This window comes from Cricetulus griseus, chromosome 5 (genome assembly GCF_003668045.3).
Source record: "Cricetulus griseus strain 17A/GY chromosome 5, alternate assembly CriGri-PICRH-1.0, whole genome shotgun sequence".
NCBI classification, from domain to species: Eukaryota; Metazoa; Chordata; class Mammalia; order Rodentia; family Cricetidae; genus Cricetulus; species Cricetulus griseus.
The window spans coordinates 105,196,125-105,218,856 of NC_048598.1; the positions used below are offsets into that span (position 1 = coordinate 105,196,125).

Consider the following 22,732-nt stretch of genomic DNA (forward strand, 5'->3'; position numbering starts at 1 on the left):
CAGGCCCTTACTGAGTGTCAGTTTCTGCTCAGGTAAACAGGACTGTTCTTCATTAGTCCCAGGACATGACTGGAAAGCCTCCAGTCATGGAGGAGACACACCCAGGAGGGTGTTCCCTTGAGCCTCGAGACAAGGTACTGCCAGAGTGACCGCTCAATTTGCAGATGCAGTATTGCAGAATCCAACACCCACACTGCCCCTGAAGTCACTTTTCCTGACCAACTATCCGAACACTGCTGATGTCCACCTTGCAGCCAGTGCCGTTCCTAACATGCAGGCCCCCTTCTCTGGCATGACTGCACGCTCACCTCACCAAGGAGAAAGCCAGTCTTTTTAATTGTCCGAAAGGCCCAGCATGAACGAAAACTCCCATATGCTCTGTTCCCTTCCCTCACTCCACTCCAGCCACTCTGGCCTTTTTCCGAACTCACCAAATATGGTAAACCTGAGGCCTTTGCTCTTAATATTCCCTTGTCTGTAATGTTCTGCCCTTCTCCCTATGTCCACGACCCCCTCACCTTTAAGACTGTCAAATGTCACGTCGACACCATCCCGAGCCATCCCATTTGAAATCCTATCCTCCCCACTCTTACCTTCCTCACCTGTTTCTTTAGCCTTATTATTATTATTATTATTATTGTTATTGTTATTATTATTATTATTATTATTATTATTATCTTTTCTAATTGGCTACTCTATTTTGTTTAAGTCATTTCCATGAGTGCAATGTAAGCTCCAGCAAGACAGGCTTGATGCCTACTTCATTCCTTCCCCACAGCCCTAAAGCACTACCTAGCTCAGTGTAGGCACTGTCTAACTATGTAGTTATGGAGTATGGAATACATGCACAGCTTAGACACCTGCCCCTGCTCTCAGTTACAGGGTCAAGACCAGAAAGCCCCACGGATGACTTGGCGTTCTCTTCAGAAGACAGGGGAGCTGGCACTCGGGGCTTGCAGCTGTCCCCCTGCCTCACTTGCTTCCAGCATAGATTTCTGGAACTTCAGGCAGGTTCTGGAGAAGGATGAATCTCCTCCCCTTCTGGGGCAGAGGGGAGCCTGAGGAGGGGCGCGGGCTCGCACAGGCAACCTGCGATGGCAGGGCGAGCCGAGGCAGGCCCGCCCTTCACGCCCCCTCACACCAGGCACCCGGGCCTGCGGGGCCCCACGGAATCCCCGGGGTGGCTGCCCTGGCTTGACCTCGCACCGCCCGGGGCTGGCTCCTGAGCGGATCCCGCGCTCTTCGCGTCCCGCTCTCCTCGCTGCCCTCGCGGCCTCCGCCCCGGCCCGCTGCGGCTCCGGCCCTGGCCGGCAGGGGCCGCTCCTCGCGGCGCCCGGCCCCGCCCGCCCGCCGCCCGCCCCCGCCCTTCCCCGGCCGGCGTTCCCGTTACGCCGCCGAGCCGGGAGCCGGAGCCCGAGCCCGCGGCCGCGCAGCGGGAGGCGGCGCGGGGCCCGGCGGCGGCGGGGCCTGCGGGGCGCGCCGGGCCGGCCAGGGCGGCCATGGCGACCAGGAAGGCGGGCTCGCGGCTGGAGACGGAGATCGAGCGCTGCCGCACCGAGTGCCAGTGGGAGCGGATCCCCGAGCTGGTCAAGCAGCTGTCGGCCAAGCTCATCGCCAACGGTACGCGCGGGCACACCGGGGCTGCGGGGCCGCCGCGGCCTCCGGGGCTAGGCCGAGGCTGCGGGCGCGAGCAGGGGGCGCGGCCGGGCGGCGAGGCGCAGGCCGCGCGGTGTGCGCGGGCCAGGCCCTTGGGGAACGCGGGGTCCTCCGGTCACGCGGCGTGCGGCTGGGCTGGCGGGAGGTGGCGGCGCCCCAGAGTCCAGACGTGCAGGGCAGAGGCTCGCCGAGTCTCTGCTGTCCCCGACCCCAGAGGCCAGAGGCCAGCCCCTGGCTTCCAAGAAGTTGGAGCTGGTGTGTGTGTGTGTGCTTGTGTGTGTGTGTGTGTGCTTGTGTGTGTGTGTGTGCTTGTGTGTGTGTGTGTGTGTCTGTGTGTGTGTGTGTGTGTGTCGCCCCCAGGACATGCCTGTTGGCATCTGGGGGTCACCAGAGTGTGTGTGGTGTGCTCAGGGGTCCTACGAATGGGATTGCTGTAAACATATGATATTCAAGGGCCCCAGGAGGGGTGGCATTGGCAGGTTGGGGTGTGTGTCTTGAGGTCAGGCAGTTGGATGTCAAATCTGCAGACCCGGGGAGGTCAGGGTGGAGAGTGTAAGGGAAACAAAGTCAGGGAGAAGGTTACTGGGCAGAGAGGTGAGGATGTGGTTGAAGACTGAAGAGAAGTGGAGCTGATTGGATGAGGGGCTTGGTGTGCCCGGGAGCCGGGAATCTGAGTTGGGAACCTGGTGGCTGGACTTGGCCAACGACCCCGTTTGCTGAATTGGATCTTCCAACCCATCAAACCAAAATTACAGCCAAAATCACATTCCAGAGCCAGGCTCCACGTGGCCTTATTTGTTTTGGAAGCAAGTATGGTTAATATTTGCTTGTGTTTTAATACGCGCCAAAACCACAGACAGGCACTCCGAGCACAGTGAGAGGGCAGAGGACTTTGTCCTCTGTCACCTCTGGCTTCCCAAGGCTGTCAGGGCTGGTGTGGACCAAATGTCAAAATCACAGAGTGAATGAATGAAGGAATGGCACTGCTCGCTTGCGAAAGGATGTGTGTACTATTTTCAACCTTCTCACCTCCTCTACCCAGAAATGGACAGAGAAGTCACATAACCCTCTTTAAGGTTGGTCCCTGTGATTTTACGGAAATGGTGCCTGGAAATGAAAGTTTTCTTTTTAATGGGGTATCACTTTGTATCCCTCACACTCACCTTATAGCTTAGGCTAGCCTTAAGGTCTCTAGCCTCCATCCTTGCCCCCCTCTCCCCAGTTTAGGACCATAGGCACGTATCACCATGCATAGAGGGCAACAGTGTGTTTTTGCCCACTGTCAACTGTAGTTCCTTGCTTTTGGGTAGGTGTTTTGAGGGAAAGGTGTTGAGTCCTCAGGACCCCGAAGGCAACTTGACCTTGCTCTCTTCTGTCTCTTTTCCTTACCTGCATTTCCTTTTTTCTTGCTGAAGTCCAATCCTGAGCCTCCCCTGTCACAGCCATCCCTTCTGTGCTGGTTGGTGTTAGAATTTGGAGCTTCCTCCCAAATCTGCCTGCTCATTCTTCAGCATGTGCAGTGCCCACCTGTGCCAGGTGCTGGCCAGGCCTCTGCTCTCATGCACTTCCTAACCCTGGGAGGACCACTGAGAATCAAACATGGAAGTAGCCGGTGAGAAGTGGTTTGAAGAAAACTGACAAGCTTATGTGACTGAAAACAATGGGCAGGAGGAGAGAAAGGACTGACTCAAGCTACCGTGATCCCTGGAATGAGAGGATGAGTGGAATTTCTGTTCATGGGCCCATCTTACTTTCATGGCCCTTCCCAGCTTGACTCTCTTTCCAGAACCTGGTTCCTGTGCCCTCAGCTGTGGCTGTGAATAGGGTGTGTGGTACACAGGGTGATTAGCAGACCACCGTGGCCCATGGGGCTGTGTATAAGTTATACATGGAGGATAGTTCATTTGGAAAATTCATGGAGGATAGTTTTGTCCCAGAACCTCACATGGTGAGCAGCAGCCATGGGTGGGGAAAGGTCACAGAGACTTGAAAAGGTCAAAGAAACTTCTCAGAAACACAAAAATAAAGTAGAGAAAGGGATGAAGCAAACCCAGAATGGTGTATCTTCTGTAGGTGCAGAGAAATGTTGGAGGGTGGTCTTCCTCAGACCGATGGGGCCTTCCTGGGCCGGCTGGTGGGATCTCTTCCTGGTTTGGGGAGGTCCCAGCTCCTCTATAGACCCCATGGGTTTGCTAGCACAAGTTTTGTGCAGGAGGGAGGGACACTGCTTAAGTTAAAGCTTTGCTTCTTGAAGTAAGGAAAGCAAATGAATGTCAAACTAAGTTTGTCATACTAACACAGCTCTTTTGAAGGCAGCTGCAGGCCAACCAGGGTCTGCAGTCCTTGTAGCCTGAGGTCTGATCCTGCTGCTGCTACTCCCTGCCTCTGTGACCTTCCTTGGTGAAACCACTGAACAGCCAGGAGCCTGTTGCCTCACTACTGAGTTTCCTTAACATTCGTAGCCTCTCTGCCTTACTAAGCATGTTGACACACCTTTAATCCTGGCACTCTAGAGACAGGCAGATCTCTGAATTCCAGGCCAGTTGTTCGGTTTAAAAGAAGTTCCTTGCAGGACTTAAGATGATTAAAAGCAGGCTGGAGATGAAGTGGAGTGGGAGACTTGCTTAGGATGGGCATGGGACACCCCTCAATCTCAGCGCTGGAGAGGCAGAGGCAGGCAGAACTCTGTGAGTTCTGCCTGCCTCTTACAAACTCATCTCTGTGAGCTCCAGGGCAGTAATGGCCAAGTGAGACAGTGCCTAAAAAAAAACAGATAACAGCCAGGCGGTGGTGGCACACGCCTTTAATCCCAGCACTCAGGAGGCAGAGGCAGGCAGATCTCTGTGAGTTGAAGACCAGCCTGGTCTAAAAGGGCTAGTTCCAGGACAGCCTCCAAAGCCACAAAGAAACACTGTCTCAAAAAACCAAAAAGAGAGAGAGAGAGAGAGAGAGAGAGAGAGAGAGAGAGAGAGAGAGAGAGAACAAATAAAAGAAGTTCTGGGTTTTATCCCTAGCAGTGTATGCGAACTGGGTATGGGGTGGCATATCTAGAATCCCAAGCCCTCAGAAAGTGGGGTGAGAGTACAAGGTCAACCTTGGCTGTACAGTCAGTTGGTGGCTTGGGCTAGAGGAGACCCTGTCAGGAAAAAAAAAGACTGAAGTTTCTGAAGTCTCCTGCCGATAGCCACAGAATCTGACGCTGCCATGGTAGCAGCCATTCTTATTTATTCATTCATTCCATTAATCCTATAAATATTAAGTAACCTACTGTGAGCTACAGGAGGCTGTACTAGTGAACAGAGACAAAAATGTACTCTGAAGCTCACCTTTAGGTGGGGAAGGGCCAGGGAGGCAGGTGATGCTCACCGCATCAAAAGCAGAATGTCGAAGAATAAAGGGAAAAGGTTGGGAGGGATTTTAAGTAGTAACTTGGTGATTTTAAGTAGTAAATAGGTGGGTACAGTGGCTTAGGAAGCCCTACTGAGAAGGCCTCATGGGAGATAAGACCGAAGGAGCCAAAGGAGTGAGTTCTAGAGAGGGGGTTTCATGACAGGGTCTGGGTGGAAACACAGCCTGTGGCCCTGATGGGTTACAGTTATGGCTCTGGGTTTTCTTTGCATGAGACAGGAGCCAGGGGAGGGGTGAGAGCCCCTTTACTGGTTCTCTGCTCTGCACACACACAGGGACAGCTCCTTCTGGGAAGGATGGGCTGGCCACTCCCCACTAGCTGTGGCCACTGGGAGTCACTGCTCCATCCTGACCCTGGAGGTAAATGAGGCTAGATATTTTACCAAGAAATGGGTGCATTAGAGAAGGTCAAATGCCAAGTTGAAAGGGAAACCAGTGGTCTGTCTTCTGCCTCACACCCCACTGTCTGCACCTTTTCATCTGTTGTTTTAAAAAGCAGTTTGACCATTTCATGTATCCCAAGCTAGCCTTGCCTTAAACTCGCTACGTAGCTGAGGGTGACCTTCAACTCATGATCCCTTGCCCTCACTTCTAAGGGTGTTGAGATTACGGGCATTTGTACGTGTCTGGTTTATGCTGTGCTAGGGATGGAACTCTGGGCCTTGTGCATGCTAGGCAAACATTCTCCCAGTATCCAGACCCTTTCTGGGAGCTGGCTGAGAGACCTTGAACCCACGGGTCAACTTCTCAGAGTCTACCTTTCCATTGGTAAGACAGGCTGTATCACCTCTGCTCCATGGGCTACATATATCCCCAGTTCCTCATTCCACACTGTCTTAAAAAGAAAAGAAAATCAAAACCTGGTTGTAGTGGCTGGCTCTGTGCCAGCCTGCTCTAGAAAGAGGATAATCTCATAAGTGAGAGCAGTGGAGAGATCTCTACTGAAGCCTAGGCCCTTACTACCTGAAGTGTAGTGTGGATTCTTAGCCCACCCCACATGCACAAAGCCACCGTCTGCATCATGTCAAGGACAAGGGGTTGGGGCTCAGTGGGTACAGTGAACTTAGGGTTGAGGAACAGCAGGAGCCTAGGAGTAAAGGTGGAGAACCAGTTATTCATCAGCCCACTGGGTATTCCACAGAACATTTCTGTCTTTCTGACTTCCCAGAGTGTCATCTTCCAGCCTTGTAAGGTTCACTGTCAGTGAAGTGCAGTTCACCTGGGCTAATATCCAGACTCCCTGGAACTGACTGGGTGACCTAGAGCCAACTGTCACCTCTCTGAGCCTGCTTTTCCATTGGGTAGATAGTGGCCCTTAAGGTGGCCATGAGGATCGACAGCTGTAAAACCCAGTGTATGATGAGCTGGTGTTCCTTATGGCTTCCTGTGGCCCTGGCTGGGGAAAAACAGTGAGAGACAGAGACTTGGAAAGGGTGTGTCTGGGCAGGTGCTTGACAAGGGCCTCATGTATTACTATGGCAGGAGCTGGTGTTCATGGGTCCCGGGCAGTCACTGTGAGTTCGTGGAGCTGCTCTCTCCAGCCAGTTAATCTCCTTAGGCAGCTCTGCTCCTCAGCTCACTTGGGGCGGGGTAGTTCTCTTATAAGGGATCTCAGCCCATCTGATTTGGTGACACTGTGAGACATTTTAGTCACCTCTTGGTGATGGGGTTGGTAGGGCAATGGTGCCTTTTTTTGAGCCAAAGTTTGGCTCTAGAATCTATTTGGCCCATGCTATGAGAGGTTCTTGGTTTGCCTATGGCTTACCCCTTGCTGTTTGAAGGCATGGGTGACATCATGGCTTCCCTGTCTGGACTCCTAGTATGCAGTCTCTTGAGAAGCCTATGCAGTTACTGGTGGCCTGAGGGCATCTTGGGAAATACCTGAACCTCTGCTGTAATAGTGGCCTTGCTGTTGAGGAATGACATCTTAGGACATTCCTGGGCTACTCCACATGCCTCTGGGAGTCAACCTGCCCCAGGTCAGCAAGCACTCCTATGATCCTCTAGCTATGCTTGCTGGCCACATCCTGCTTTTAAACATGGTCTTGTAGCCCACTGCAGCTCATGCTCTGTGGTACAGAATATGGCCTTTTGGATTGCTGACACTAGGCTTTAGGGCTTGTGGTCCCTGCTGTAAGGGCACAAACACTGGGGCTGGGACTGCCCTGCTTTCCCTATGGCCTCATGCTTAGAGGGACTTTGGGACTCTGGGCAGGGGTCGGATTCTTGATTTTCATCTGCTTGGTCCAACAACTCTTGGAGCACATCTTCCTGTTACCTTGGAGCAGTGTCCTTTCCCCTCATCTCTGGGCTAGTTTGGATTCCTGGCTCCTGGCTTATGGTTCCTCTTTTATTCATTGCATTCAGCTCTGAGATCTTCAATGAAGGTCAGAGCCTACCCATCTGTCGGGGTCTGGTCCAAGTTCCTCCTGGCTGCCCTTCCTTCACAGAAAAGGCAGCCAGAACAGTCTGGACCATGTAAGACCTCAGACATCATTTCAGATGTCATTTTTCAAACAGTGCTGTTGGGGAACCTCTCTTGGGGGATGGAGTAGGCCTTACTTGTGGGAGCCATTGAACTTTTCCCTAAGGTTTCCTCTGAAGGAAGGGCTCGTATGCTTAGAAAACAAAAATACTGAAATCCACCAATCAAGTTTAAGCTACAGAGGAGGCAGCCTGGAGAAGTCCTCTGTAAAGCCCTGGGCAGCTGGCAGGAGAAGCAAGCAGAGTGTGTTGGATCCCCAGCCCTAGAGTTCAACTGCTGAATTCCCCGTGTGAGAGGGCCTTTCGAAACTCTGGGCTAAAGGTCTGGCACACTCAAAGTCCTTCCGAATCCCTCGAAGCCAGGTGCTTTCTAAGTGAAGGCTATTTCAGAATATGGTATACCTTCTGAACATTGCACTGAAGTGTGTGATGCAAAAGGGTAGAGACACAGAGAGCAGGTGTCAGTTCACCTTGGTTTTGTTACTCAAATGAATAACAGTAACAACCAACTTTGGGAGGTTGAAGAGATAGCTCAGTGGGTAAAGTGCCTTCTTAGGGGCATGGGGGCGGAGTTCCAACCCCTAGGACCTATGCAAAGAAGCTGGGATGTGGCAGCAAGCAACAGTTATCTCAGTCCTGGGAGCAGAGACAGGGGATCCCAGGTTTTTCTGGCCAGCCAATCTAGCCAAAAAGATGGACTCTGTTTGTAGTGAGAACCTCTATGAAGAGCAATTAAGGAATACATACTCGTCAACCTCTGGCCTCCAAATGCTCATGCATGGGTGAGGACATTCACATCGGTAAGCACACCGCATACATTCATAGGCATGCAAGTGCACACAATCACATACACGCACACACAGGTACCTACGTACATGCACATGCCTGAGCATACACACACACACACACATACACACAAATAAATGACTATTTTTTTTATTTTTAGAGAGTGCTTGATTTCAGAACTTACTGCTACAGTAATGTGACCTGTAGTAGAAGTGTCAAACTTGTAAGGTAGCTGTAAGGACAACCTGTACTTCTTAATAATGCTTAGTACTTGGTCAGATGAAATGGTCCCATGGGCCAGGCCATTTTATGCTGCCTGTGGCAGTGTCACTCTCTCCATTCCCTGTCCAAAACTTCCCCACACCACCTCTCTTGTTTCTTCACCAAGTGGCTAACTTTTAGAGGGCCGAGGGCCATTGTTTTTCTGGCCTCAGATTGTGGATGGAGTTGGGCTCATAGCTCACTGGTGGAGTATTGTGTGGACTTGGCAAAACAATAGACTTAGGAGCCCAGTTCTCTGAGCAAATAGAGCAGGCCTCAGAAAGTAAGGTTGAGGGTCTCTTGCCCTAAAAGCAAGGGGTTCCCTCTACACACACACACACACACGCACGCACGCACGCACGCACGCACGCACGCACGCACGCACGCACGCACGCACGCACGCACCCACGCACACGCATGAGCATTAACGAGGACTCTTGAGTTCCACTTTCCACCTTCCTTCCCACCCTTGGTCTGCTCCCAGCCGTATCTTGTGCCCAGGGCTTTATTGTGGTTAGGCCCGGTTTTGTGATCCCAACTTCATGCCTATGATTGGTTCTGAGGTTTCACTACAATAAATGAATGCTCGGCAGTGATTGGCTGAGGCAGAAGCATGTGCCAGCTCCAATTTGTGAAACAGTAGGAGGTATTTACTCAATGCAGGGGCTTCTGGGAAAGACGTCCTCTTGCTGAAGAACCCCTGTATGTGCTTGTATAGGAAGTATGGGAACTTTTCTTGCCTGGAAAAATCTGTTCATGCCTGTGAAGCCCGGAGCTGCTGCTCTCTTGAACCCTTTATGGTTGCCGGTCCCTGAGAGGGGCTGCATGGAGGGTGGCGGCAAAAGAGACGAGAAGAATGTGGCTGCTGAGGTACCCAAGGCTTCTGCCTGGAGACGCTCTTCCCAGGACTGCCTGTTGTGAGAGATAATATGTTTCTCCATTGAGACCACACTGAGTCAGGTGTTTGCTCATTACACACTACTGAAGGCATTTCCACCTCCTCAGCCCTGGGCTGCCTGGCCAGCTTGGTCTGGGCACTGGGGAATAGCCTTTGCTCTCCATTCCTATTGGCCTCACATGGCAAGATTTCTGTCTGGGTGACCTCATGCTTGGCAGATGGTGGACTTTTGCAGGCAGCTGATGTGTGTGAAAGCTGGTGTTCCCATTGAGAAGCCCAGGAAGAAGGTTTTCATATGCCTTCCAAAACTACCCCCTCAACCACGAGACAGGGCTGTTTAGGCTAAACAGTGTCATGCAAAATATAAAGGACAGCCACAAGCCACCAAAAACCTACCACAGAGGCAGTACCCCTTGCCACCGGAGGGCTTGTCTGTCCTTGTTTATCAGGTGTGGCAGAGGTTAAGGTGCCAGCACCAGACAGAGCGGATCTTTTGTGTTCTTTCAGAGGCTTGGAGTCAGCAAGTTCACGAACCTGCCCCACCCACCAAGGGCCTCATTTGGTCCTCTAAAGCTAGTTTCCTGAATTGCAGCTGCTAGAGCAGTGTCAGTAGGGAAAGAGACTGCACAGTATTCCTTGCGCTTCTCCTCTGTGTCAGATGCTGGGTGTGAACTTCTACATGAATTCTTGGTAATTGCCCCAGCAGCCCAAGTGAGGCCAGGGGTCATAATACTTCTCATTCAGGGGATGGGTAGACTAAGGTCCAGAACTGCTCCCTGAGATGGAGTCTAGCTCTCCTGCGATGAGTTTCATTACTAGCACTCATGTTTTTCTGACCTGGTTGACATAAAAAATCACTGTGTCAGCTCATTTGGAGTCCAGGATACCAAGCCCCACTCCTGGAGATCCTATGCAGCAAGTCTGGGAGGGGTCTGCATTCTCTACAAGCCCCCAGGCGGTGCCAAGGGTACTGAGCCTTGTCATGGTTTGAGAAGCAGTGAAGGCTAGAGCTCTCTGTACAGTGTAGGTTTTCAGACATGTCTTGGGGGAGTCTCTGACAGGTGGTGATCTTCTTGGCTAAGGAAGGGGCTTAAACTGCATTTTTAGGCAGAGTCTATGTGGCTTGATCTGGCAGCTGTGAGGCCCTTGCTTTGAGTCACAGTGATTAATGATCACCTACTGTGTGCAGACAAAGCACCAGGTGGCAGAGGGACATCAGGAAAATAAGATGAGAAGGTCACCCCAGACAGCTTTGACAGCTGAGGTTAAGGACTCAGACTCCTAGACTTGGCTGAGCTTCTGCTTCAGGCAATGCTCTTGGGGTCAGGGAGCAGGACTCTGTTTTTGTTTTTTAAAGATTTATTTATCGTATTACGTGTATGGATGTTTTGCTTGCACGTATGTGTGTGCACCACATGTGTGCCTGGTGCCTGCAAAGGTGAGAAGAAGGCTTCAGATCCCCCGGGACTTGAGTTAGACATCCTTGTGAGCGGCCATGCGGGTGCTGGGAATAGAACTCAGGTCCACTGCAAGAGCAACAAGTGCTCTTAACAGCCGTGCCAACTCTCTAGCACATGGAAGTATGGCTCCTAACCCCTGTGCCCCGTATCTGTGCTCCAGAGAGTCCCTGGACCAGATGTGAGAATGATTGTTCAAGTGGTGAGACAGGTGAGACCCCACAGTCTGAGGGAAACAGTGGCAGTGTCATATGTCAGACAGAGTGTGTGTGGTTTGCTGGAGGGCTGAGGCCAGGTGGGACAGAGGTGGCAGTGGATAGGCCTAGCAGAGTCTGGGGCGGGGGCAGGGACAGATTTTGAACAGGAGGATGGTAGAAGTCGACAGACTGTCTTTGTTACCTTTCTGTTGCTGTGATTAAAAAACCAAAATCACTCCAAAGCTACAGAGAAACCCTGTCTCGAAAAAACAAAACAAAACAAAAAAACCCCAAAACAAAAAAAAAAACCCAAAAAACAAAAAAATACCCCAAAACCAAACCAAACCTAAACAACCCCCCCCCCAAAAAAAAAAAAAAACCCTCTGCAAAAGCAACTTAAGGGAAAAAGCATTTTTGGCTCACAGTATGAGGGTAAGGCCTTACTGTGGGTAAGGCTTAGTGGCAGGAGCAGGAGGCCAGTTGTTCACATTGTCTGTGCACTCAGGAAGCAGAGTGAGCAAGAAGTAGGTCAAGCCTAGAAAGCCTTAAGCCCCCTTTCCCCCAGTGACTACTTCCTGTATGGAGTCTCCACCTCTCCTAAAGGCTTCACAGTCTTCCCAAACATTGCTACCAGCTGAGACCAGATATTTAAACGAGTGAGCCTGTGGGGACATTTCACATTCACTGGATATGATCCTAGTGGACAGAGACTGTGGCTTTAGCTCTAGAAGCCCCGAGTATGTTGTCAGGTACACAGGTGGTGCACAGTTAATGAACACCCCACCCTTGAGGTGTTTACTTGCCAGACCTGGCAAACAGGACAGCTGGATGGAGTGTTTAAGCAAGGGGAAGGAGTTCTGGTGCAGGAAAGCGCTATCACTGCCCTGTCTGGCCTCAGGGAAGGAGCCAAGAGCCTGGTCTGGGAAGGAAGCCACCGTAGTCAGTGTTCCATTGCTATGAAGAGGCTCCATGACCAAGGCAACTCTTATCAAAGAGAGCATTTAAATGGGGCTGGCTAACAGTTTCAAAGGGTTAGCCCATGACCAGCATGCCAGGAAGCAGGCAGGATGGTGCTGGAACAGTAGCTGAGAGCTTTTTACCGTAGGCAGCAGGTAGAGAGAGGGACATGGGACAATGGCCTCAAAGCCCACCCCAGAGACACACCTCTTCCACCTACTCAAACAAGGCCGTACCTTCTAGTCCTTTCAAACAGTTCGTCAATTGGGGACCAATTGGGAAATCTATGCCCCTATGGGGTCATTCGCATTCAAACCATCGCAGAAAGTGTTGGGGTCCAGATGTCTGGCTCTTCACAGGGGCAAAGGGAGCAGGGACTATGATGATGGTAACAGCAATGATAGCCATGTGAGCAGGAGTTTCCTGTGGGACTAAATGTGACAAAAGCCCAAAGCTGAAGACAAATATCATCAGGTGGCTCATAGAGCTAGGGCTTCTCCCCATGGCTGACAGGCTCCATGGTCCTTCCCGTCCAGCCATTCACTTGACACTTTGGTGAATCCAGCACAAGGATGTCATGGAGTTGTATATGTAATGGGGATGCAGATAAATGTCACCACTAGACTGTCAGGTCCCTTTGACTGGTTTTGTTCCTTGCCATACTCCAAGCACCAGTGCTGGACACACAGCATACACAATTAATGAATTAATGTCCCATAAGCCTTAATAACTGAGTCAGGTACACAGTGGAGCACAGTTAATGAACAAGCTACCTTTGAGAAATCTACAGACTCATTAATTTCTCGAACCCCGAATCTCTGATGAGGACCACCCACTGCCCTGAGGCTATGGAGTAGATGAGCAGGTCAGGGCTGGGCTGGGTGTGGAAGTAGTCTTAGGGCCATGGTGGCCCATAGGAGGGAGTGGGAAGCCTGGTCCAGATGCCAGACTGTTGGTGTAGGGTTCCCTGGCTCGCTTGCCTGAGGCTCTGTGTGTGTACTGGCTGATGCATTGCTCTTAGGGATGCCCTGACATCCAGGCTCTCTCCTGCCCACAGCTCTTATGGGTATCTGAGGGGTCTTTCCTAGGACACAGAGGTAGCCCTGGGTCCCTTCTACTGCTCCCCTTTGTCCTTCTGGTCTACACACTTTCAGACTGCTTACCCTGTCCCAGGAGGTGCTGCCTTGGGTGGCCTTTGTGGATGCAAAGGCTTTCTCTCAAGCTCCCTGGTGCCCAGGAGTGGCCAGGTGATAAGGGTGCCTGTCCTACAGGACACACCAAGCCCATGACCTGCTGCAAATGCCCCATTTGCTCCCTGGCCCAGGCCAAGCCTGGGAATAGAGTCTTCAAGAAGCTGTGCGCTTGCTTCACTTCCTGTGGAAGCCCTGCCCATTGTCCTGGCACTGAAGTCTTGCTAGGACTGGAGGATTCATCAAGCCCAGCCCCTTTGTCACCGTGCCTTCCTATCTAAATGAGTGCCCTCTGTGTTTCTCCCTCACGCAGGGCTCAGAGCCCCTGTCTCCTCACAGGCCATGCTCCTTGACCTAGCCTGTGCTTTGACTCCTCTGGGAGATCCTGTCAGCTCTCTCTGGGTGTGTCTGACTTGTGTACATGGTGCTGACTTCCTGAGAAGGCCATTTCCTAGCCTCTGGGCTAGCCTGATAACATCCTCTGCCCTGTGGTTGCTTCCTGCCTCAGAGTTCTGGAAATAGGCTAGATCAACCCCAGGCAACTGGTGTGAAGGTTTTCTTTCTTTCCTTGGGTTGGATTTCTGTAGAGAGAGTATGTGTTCATGTACATGTGGTGTGTGCATGCGCGTGTGTGTTAGAAAGTGAGTGTGAGCAAGTATGGGGTGAATATAAGAGATTGTGACAGTAAATGTGTGTGAGCATGTGTATAGAGTATATAATTAAGTGTGTGCATGTGTATAAGAGTGTGAGTATAAACTGAGAGTGTGAGCATGAACATCTGTATGAGTGTGACAGTATGAGTGTATATGTTTGTGAGAATGTGAATGGTGTGTAACTAGAATGTATACACATGTAACAAAGAGTGTGGGCATGTGGATAGTGTATAACTGAGAGTGTGTAAGTGTGTAACTGAGAGTGTGGATAGTGTATAACTGAGAGTGTGTAAGTGTATAACTGAGAGTGTGGATAGTGTATAACTGAGAATGTGTAAGTGTATAACTGAGAGTGTGTAAGTGTGTAACTGAGAGTGTGTAAGTGTATAACTGAGAGTGTAGATAGTGTATAACTGAGAGTGTGTAAGTGTGTAACTGAGAGTGTGGATAGTGTATAACTGAGAGTGTGTAAGTGTGTAACTGAGAGTGTGGATAGTGTATAACCGAGAGTAAGTGTATAACAGAGTGTGTAAGTGTGTAACTGAGAGTGTGAAAGTGTGTAACTGAGGGTGTGTAAGTGTGTAACTGAGAGTGTGGATAGTGTATAACTGAGAGTGTGTAAGTGTATAACTGAGAGTGTGTAAGTGTGTAACTGAGAGTGTGGATAGTGTATAACTGAGAGTGTGTAAGTGTATAACTCAGAGTGTGTAAGTGTATAACTGAGAGTGTAGATAGTATATAACTGAGAGTGTGTAAGTGTATAACTGAGAGTGTGTGCATGTGTAAGTGTATAACTGAGAGTGTGTAAGTGTGTAACTGAGAGTGTGTAAGTGTATAACTGAGAGTGTGTAAGTGTATAACTGAGAGTGTGGATAGTGTATAACTGAGAGTGTGTAAGTGTGTAACTGAGAGTGTGTAAGTGTGTAACTGAGAGTGTGGATAGTGTGTAACTGAGAGTGTGTAAGTGTATAACTGAGAGTGTGTAAGTGTATAACTGAGAGTGTGGATAGTGTATAACTGAGAGTGTGTAAGTGTGTAACTGAGAGTGTGTAAGTGTGTAACTGAGAGTGTGGATAGTGTGTAACTGAGAGTGTGTGCGTATGGATAGTATATAACTGAGTGTGTGGCCGGCATGTTCTCTCTTTCCCCAAGTTGCTTCTGTGGCCAGTCCTGTTTTCTCTCACTTCTGTGCCGTGTGTGGATGTAGGGAGGAGGTTTGGCATGAAGCCTGGACTTTGACTACCAAGATTTCCCCAGAAGATCATTTATGCCAACTTCTGGGCCCCGTAATCTTTGCCTTTTGCCATCGTTGCTTTCAGTCAGGAGTTCCGAATGCTCTCACACTGTGAACTGGGTCACGGTTTAAACAAGGACAGCTGGAGGAGTTGTCCAGTAGAAGCCCTGAGGAAGGAACACGAAGGTCTGGGTTTTGGTCAGCAATCATGGCCAATGTGTGGGAAAGCTTTGGTGGAGCAGTCTCCTGGGCACTTGGTTGAGTCCTGTGTAGGGAGGAGAAACATGTGCATTAATAGATTTCAGAAGTACTTACTGAACAACTACTGTGTGCCAAGCACTAGTGTTAGAGCAGAGAGTGATGGATTGATGGGTACTGAAGGGATAGGCTGGCGCTCACCTTGTGGGAAGAGGGTGACTTGGTACATCTTACATTTTAAAACTGGGAATAGACAACAAATCCCCCTTCTGTGGGAGAGGTGTGAGCCCTTCTTACTTTGCTGTTTGATGCCTCCTGGTCAGATTCCCTCTGCCTGGCCAGTCAGGACTTGCTGCCATGTGGCTGGTTACAGAATGAAAGCATCACTGCTCTTCTGTGGGTTTGGGATTCCACCTTCCAAGGCAGACGTATCTGTCTCTCTCATCTCATGACCTTGCCTCTGCTCACGACTCTGCCCTCATGCCCTCATCTCAGGCCTGTGCTGTGTTGCCATTCTCTCTGCTTCTCTGAGACTGTGCCCTCAGCACACACAGCTAAGGCCCGTACCTTCCTCTCAAGGCTGCAGCAGTCTAGTTCAGGGTCCCTGCTCTCTGTCCCACTTTCCAGCAATGACTGCCTTCTTACAGGTTCCTTGGCCTCAGCTCCTCTGGTTCCACAAAGATTACCCCTCTCGTGTTGATGCCATGTTGCTAAAAGTAATGGCTATGCCTGGATGCTTACCTCACTTGATGGTCCAGCCTTTGTTGCCGCCTGGCCTCTTTCTAGAAGCATTAGACCACACCCGCTGGGCTCCTGCTGAGACGTCTCCTCCCTGGAATGCTTTTCCTGCAGATCTAATTTTGGTTTCTGTAGCAGACATGTCCTGATTTTTCTTCCTAGGCATTTCCCCTCAGTTTCCTCTAGCTTTGATCTGGAAAATGAGTGTCACTGCAAGTTGAACTTGGCTTCATTCCTCTGCTTCAGTAACTGGTGCTGTGGTACCACTGCCCACTGCAAGGTCTGCAGCTTCATCCTTAGTCCCTCTCCTTTCTCACTTCCATGCTGCTGTATCAAATCACCCCACATTGAATCCTCTTAGCTTTACGAAGGTGAGGAGATGAAACGTGGGCCTCATTGGTTAACCAAGGGTCATCGTGATCTTTCTGGAGCTCCACGGGTGGATCTGTGGCCCTCCTCTGCCCGATCTGTAGCTTGTATAATGTGTGGTTCCTACCCTCTCCTCAATCTTTACGGCAAACAGTGACCAGACACACAACCCAGGATAATTCTTCCACCTCCAGGTCCTTCACAGTCACCTGTGCAGAGTCCCCTTTGACACATACAACGCACACTCACACCTTCCTGAAGTCAGGGCTTGGACTTATTGGGGCCATATCCCCAACCCAGTCTAGGCGTAAGCCTGGTTTGTTTTGCCTCTGAATTATATTCACACTCAGTCTGTTTCTCACTTTCTTCACTGTTTCTTACCTCATTCCTGTCCAAATTGCCATCCCTTCTCACCTGAATACTGTAGTCATCTATTTCTAACCTTGTCTCTTGGCTGAGTCCACTCCCCCCACATAGCAGATGGAGGGACTTTCAGAAACTCAAGTCAGAGAATGTCACCCACTACCTACAAACCCTGCAAGACAATTGCACTGAGAATGTGTGCCACTTTCAGTAGTGTCTGCCAACCCCAGTGCTGTCCTCTGCTCCAACTGCACAGTTTTCTAGCTGGTCCTAGACCATGCCACCTAAGGCCTCCCCTCTCTGGAATGCCCTCCCCGTGGGTCTGTGCATCCCTCACTCTGTTCTGTCATTCTCTCAAGAGCCCTCTCCATGGAGAGTCTCTCCCTGGCTTGACCATTCAGTCTGAGGAAGACACCAGTTACTAACTGCTACTGAATGAGTCCTTCTGTAGTGTGAAGGAACGTTGATCCCATACTGTCTTCTCAAGCGTTTCACCAACACAGCTACTTTTGGGACTTTGTAGGGGGCTTCTCAAAGTAGCTTGCCCGAATGTATATTTTAAATTTTGTTTATGGGGAGGCATGAATGTAAAAGGTAAAAGGACAACTTTGGGGTTGGTTTTCTTTTTCCACCTTGCCATCAATCCCAGGAATTGAACTCAGGATGTTTGGCTTGCATAACAAGTGCTTTACTCACAGAGCCATTCATTCATTCACTCATTCATTCATTTATTCATTCATTCATTCCTCTTCCTCCTCCTTCTACACAATAATGACACTTTATAACCCTTCTTTTGTATTTTGCTTTCTTAACCTCTTGTCTTTGAGACTATTGGCTTTACTATGTAAAAAAAGCAGTCTTACGGTAGCCACTCTGGATGCTTGGGGTTCAGGGTTCACCAATGCTTATGCTTCTGTGACCTGCAGGCCTCAGCCTGGTGCCTGCTGCTCTTGGCTCTCAGATGGGCTCTTGTGCATCAAGTCATGGCTCAGACATCAACACTGTGTTTCATGTGTCCTTCAGTGGCTTGTTCTGGTCCAGATCTACACAGGCCCAAGCAAGTCCTTTGGTGACCACAGAGAGCCAGAAGTAAGAGGAAATGAGTCAGCCCTTTTCTAAGTGCTTGTGTACATCACAGCTCACACTGTCCTTTGGTCAGAGACAGAGCATTCATGTATCCAGGTAAACATACACATGTACTTAAATAATCTCATCTGTTTAATTTGTTTAATAGATACCTTGTGTTGCATTGAACAGACATATCATAATTCATCAAACAGGTCCCTGATATTGTTTTCTGTCCTTTACCATTTCAAGTATGGCTGGGTATAGGAAATTGTCTCTTTATTATGCATTTGTGCTCAAACTTGCAAACATCTATGGGAAAAGTTCCTAGACCTGGAATTTTGTTTTATTTTTTGGTTTTTTGAGACAGGGTTTCTTTGTGTAGCTTTGGAGCCTATCCTGGCACTCTCTGGAAACCAGGCTGGCCTTGAACTCACAGAGATCTGCCTGACTCTGCTTCCCGAGTGCTGGGATTAAAGGCGTGCGCCACCAAAGCCCGGCAGTAGACCTGGAATTTGGGCATGGTACAGGTACATAAACTGCTATATGCAAAGGTACATAAAGTATTGTATACAAATTGCTAATTGCCCTGGATACACTCGTGCAGTTTATAGTCCTGTGGGCACTACTTGATTGTGTCTTGTCAGTACTCCTAAGAGTTGGGGATTACAGGTACTGCAGATGCTGTTCTGTTACCTGTCACTGGTAAGAAGCCAGACAAGTGGGAATGGAATCAACATGACACATGAGAAGCAGAGAGCCCAGCTGTCTTTGCTATGTGACAAAGGGCATGCTGAAGAACCGGCTCTTCTCGAATAGAGGTTTGGTTTTTCCTGTTGGGTCACAGCCATGCCAGGAATGGCTTGAATGGAGCTAAGTGACATATGAACTGAGTGGCTGGGATTTTTTTGTGTTAGCATCAAGGGCTCCCCAAAACAGAGAAGAAACCTGGAGGTTTGGGGGCCAGGGTTTAGTATATGATTTCTGCATGCCAGCTGCTTGTCCAGCCAGGGTGCTGCTGTGAGGAAGGCAAAGGCCACAGCCCTACCTTCCCCAGGGGACCAAGAGCTAGGTGCTGCAGACATGAGCTGTGCTGGCATAGGACTCGCAGGTATTCTGTTTAGAGTTGAACCAGGGCCCTGGGTCCACTGAGGCGAATGCCTGCGCTCTCTTCTGCCAGGGTCCTTGTAATGGTTTCTATTTATCTCAGCCTTTAGCTCTGTTTGGGTTACTGGAGTCCTCCCTCACACCAGCCTGACTCAGGCCCCTCACACCCCCTTCTCACCATGACCCTCCAAGAGTCTGACCAGATAGGGCAGGAGGGGATACCAACATCACTTGTCCAGCCTCGAACTCAGGACTCAAGTGGTGTATGATGGAGGCTGAACACATCGAGATGCCAAGGTCCATGTGGTTTGTGCTGCCATGTTGGAGAGATGGTGGGTATCAGAGACCACCTGGGTTCAGACCCCAGCTCCAAGGTGAACTTGGCCATGCTGTTTCTTCTCTCCTGTCTGGGTCACTGTGTGAGACGGTGACAGTGATAGCCTCACACCTTAATATTGCTTTTTAGAATTGCTTGGCACATGACTGTGTGCTCAGTAAGAGCATGGCTGGGCTGTTAGTGGTATCCAGTGTTCCTTTCCTATGGGTCTTATAGACCCCTGGAGCACAGAATATGTGTCTTACAGAGCTTTGAGACCCTATAGTATCAATGTCACTATTCTCAGACATCATGGGTCCTTCAAAAAAAGATAATTCCTAGTAGCTGGTGTTGCTTAGCACCTGCTATGTGCTGTATGCATTGCATGTCTTGTGTGAGCCTTACAGTTGCCAACTGAGGAAGCTAAAGCTCAGAGAGATTAAGTGACTCATCCACTCTATACAGCTAGTAAGCCTGGACTCAGGTCCCAGGCTGTCTAAGGCTGAGCCTTTCCTCTACCTGGTGCTACTGGGCCTCTCTATCATGGAAACCACAGGCCTGACCACTTTGCCGGCTGACTGCTCCCTCTGCATCTAGGAGACAGCACCGTTGCTCTCCCCTGTGCCTAGTGATTACATGCAGGAGCAGAAAGGTGTTAAAGGCAGGCCTGAGTTCCTGAGTCCCCGGTGGAAACTGAGGGCAGCTCCATGTCTATTAGCTGCCTCTCAGGGTCTCTGCTGCCAGTTTCCCCATCTTCTGTGTTGTTTTTGTGACTAAGCCAGAGGGGGCAAACTCCATCTCCATCGTTCCACCCTTGTGGGAGTGCAAGTCTAATTGATCTTTTATACTTAATTCTTTAATCCACCTGAAATTATATTCCTGTGGCTTGGGGTGCCTTTCTTCTTTCTTGCCTCATTGTCTCGGCATGTAGCCAGATATTTCTGGCAGTAAGAGCTGGTTTAGTGATGTCTGCCTCTTTTCTTTGTGGCAGATTATGTACTGGGGACCCACAGGACCCTGACAGGTCGAGGCAGCATCCATGAAGCATAAGTCTGACCACCCAGGACCCCCCAGTATTAGGTCTGAGTCTTATCTCTGGAAGCTATTTTGACAAGAGCTCTTGATGTCTGTAATTCTCTGTTCTCCTGGCTGAAAGGATGAGGACAAAAAAGTATGATTTGCTTGGCAGATTAAAAATGAGCCCAGACAGTAAACATTTTGGTTATCATGCTAAACTTAGTTAGTCCATAAGTACTTGTTGGCCAGGTGTGGTCAGAGAGTACCTCTCAGTGGGAGCCTGCTTCTTCCTTGACAGATATTAGGACACTGTAACAAAGGTCACAAGAGCAGTGACTTCATCAGGAACTAGAGATGCCTGCTTGCATCCAGGAAGAGTCCTTCTGCAGCACTGCTCTGCCATTCTCAGTGGCATCCGCCTTGTGTCCTGAGACAGCACAGACTCATCCAGCCCGGGGGTATCTAGAGAGGAGAACCAGCTTGGTGGCTGTGTGCTATTGCCACTTACAAGCACATACCATGGGGGACCTAGAAAGGGTAGTTGGGTTGGTGGGATCTTACTGGACTCTTCAAGGAATAGTAATGGTGGCATCTCCAGGATGCATAAGCATGCCCAACACTAGGGCTCTGCTGACCTGTGTGGAGACACTCTGAGGCTTTGGCTGTCACATTGTCTCCTGTTCTTTCCCAACCTGATGCATCAGCCTCGTTCTGAGCTTATCCACCTGCCCTCTTCTCCAGACACTTGGTTCTCTGTCCTTCCGGTCCTTGGCTTTGGTGCAGAGTGTGCCATCCGTCAGCCTGGTGCCCTTCCTGCTGGGCTCTCTGGTCTAGCCCTGTTCTCTTCCTGGCCTGTGGTTCTCATTTTACACACGGGACTGATGCTGTCCAAGGTCCCATAGTGAGAGCAGGTAGCTGGGTCCTCATCTGCTGTCTAGGTCTGAGAATTCTGCCTCAGGTCCTGCAGCAGAAAGGTGGGCAGATGGGTGGGGCTGTGGGGAAGTCATGGGAAAGGTTGGTCATCAGCCCAGGTGGACATCAGGCTTTCTTAGGATGCTCCTCTCGAGATGCTGATACAGAGTCAGAGTTCCAATCTGAGATTAAACCTAGGGCCCAGAATGTCTCAGTCTGTTTTAACCCTCCCGCCCCATGCCCCCACTCCTTCCACTCCCACCACCAGTAACTCCTTCAGAGTGCCTGAGGCCCAGGATTTGATTCTCAGTACTGCAAAAGCAAACAAAGTAGACAGGGAAAGGTTGGCATGGATTGATGATCTATAGTCTTATTACAATGGTTGATAAATATCCTGACATAGAAACTGCTTTTAAGGAAAAGTTCCATTTCCTCCCTATAAACAATATAAAATGAGGAGCATGCCTCAATCCTAGCACTCTCAAAGCAGAGGCAGATAGATCTTGGTGAGTTTGAGTTCAAGACAAGACTAGATTGGTCTATGAGTTCCAGGACAGCCAGGGTTGCATGGTAAGACCCTGTCTTTAAAAAAAAAAAAAAAAAAGACTGGGAGTGGTGGCACACACCTTTAATCCCAGCACTCAGGAGGCAGAGGCAGGAAGATCTCTGGGAGTTGGAGGCCAACCTGGTCTACAGAGTGAGTGCCAGGACATAGAAGGCTATACAACAGAACCCTATCTTGAAAAACCAAATGAGAAAATGAAAACCACTGAGCTCTGTCTGGCCTGTTGTACACTAGTGCTCCTGGCCTGTTACACACTAGCACTCCTGGCCTATTGCACACTAGCACTCCTGCCCTGTTGCACACTAGTACTCCTGCCCTGTTGCACACTAGCACTCCTGTCCTATTATACACTAGCACTCCTGACCTGTCACACACTAGCACTCCTGGCCTGTTGCACACTAGCACTCCTGGCCTGTTGCACACTAGTACTCCTGGCCTGTTGCACACTAGCACTCCTGGCCTGTTGCACACTAGCGCTCCTGGCCTATTACACACTAGCGCTCCTGGCCTATTGCATACTAGCGCTCCTTCCCTGTTGCACACTAGCACTCCTGGCCTGTTGCACACTAGTACTCCTGTGATCCCAGCACTTGGAAGCTAAATAGAAGGATCACAGGTTCCAGGACAGCCTTCACCAGGGAATTTTAAAAACACACTAATAAAAGACTGTTCAATGTACATAATTCAAACTATAAAGCTAAAAATGTAAATATATCCCCAATTCTGCTACTCACACATTCTTGTTAATAATTATCTTAGGCATCTTTATGGGGTCCTAGACATACATAGAGATGAATATTGAGACAGGCTTCTTCAGTGGTCACACATTCTACATCTGTCACACACTCTAGGACATCCACTGGCCACAGGTAGCTATTGACAGCTTGGCATGGAACCAGCT

At 49.9% G+C, this 22,732-nt stretch overlaps 1 protein-coding gene across 7 annotated transcripts in view; it reads left to right on the forward strand.

Annotated features, from left to right (window-relative positions):
• The first annotated feature begins 1,407 nt into the window (after positions 1–1,407).
• Ttc7b (tetratricopeptide repeat domain 7B) overlaps positions 1,408–22,732 on the forward strand; it is a 275,916-nt gene continuing 254,591 nt past the window's right edge. For 3 of the 7 annotated variants that reach the window (XM_035445977.1, XM_035445978.1, XM_035445980.1), the window contains exon 1: positions 1,409–1,620. In XM_035445977.1, coding sequence (XP_035301868.1) covers positions 1,500–1,620 — 121 coding nt within the window. In that variant the 5' untranslated portion in view covers positions 1,409–1,499. Of the gene's footprint in view, positions 1,621–22,732 lie in introns of all 7 variants that reach the window. The other 4 variants (XM_035445975.1, XM_035445976.1, XM_027419105.2 and 1 more) reach the window with 3 other exon arrangements.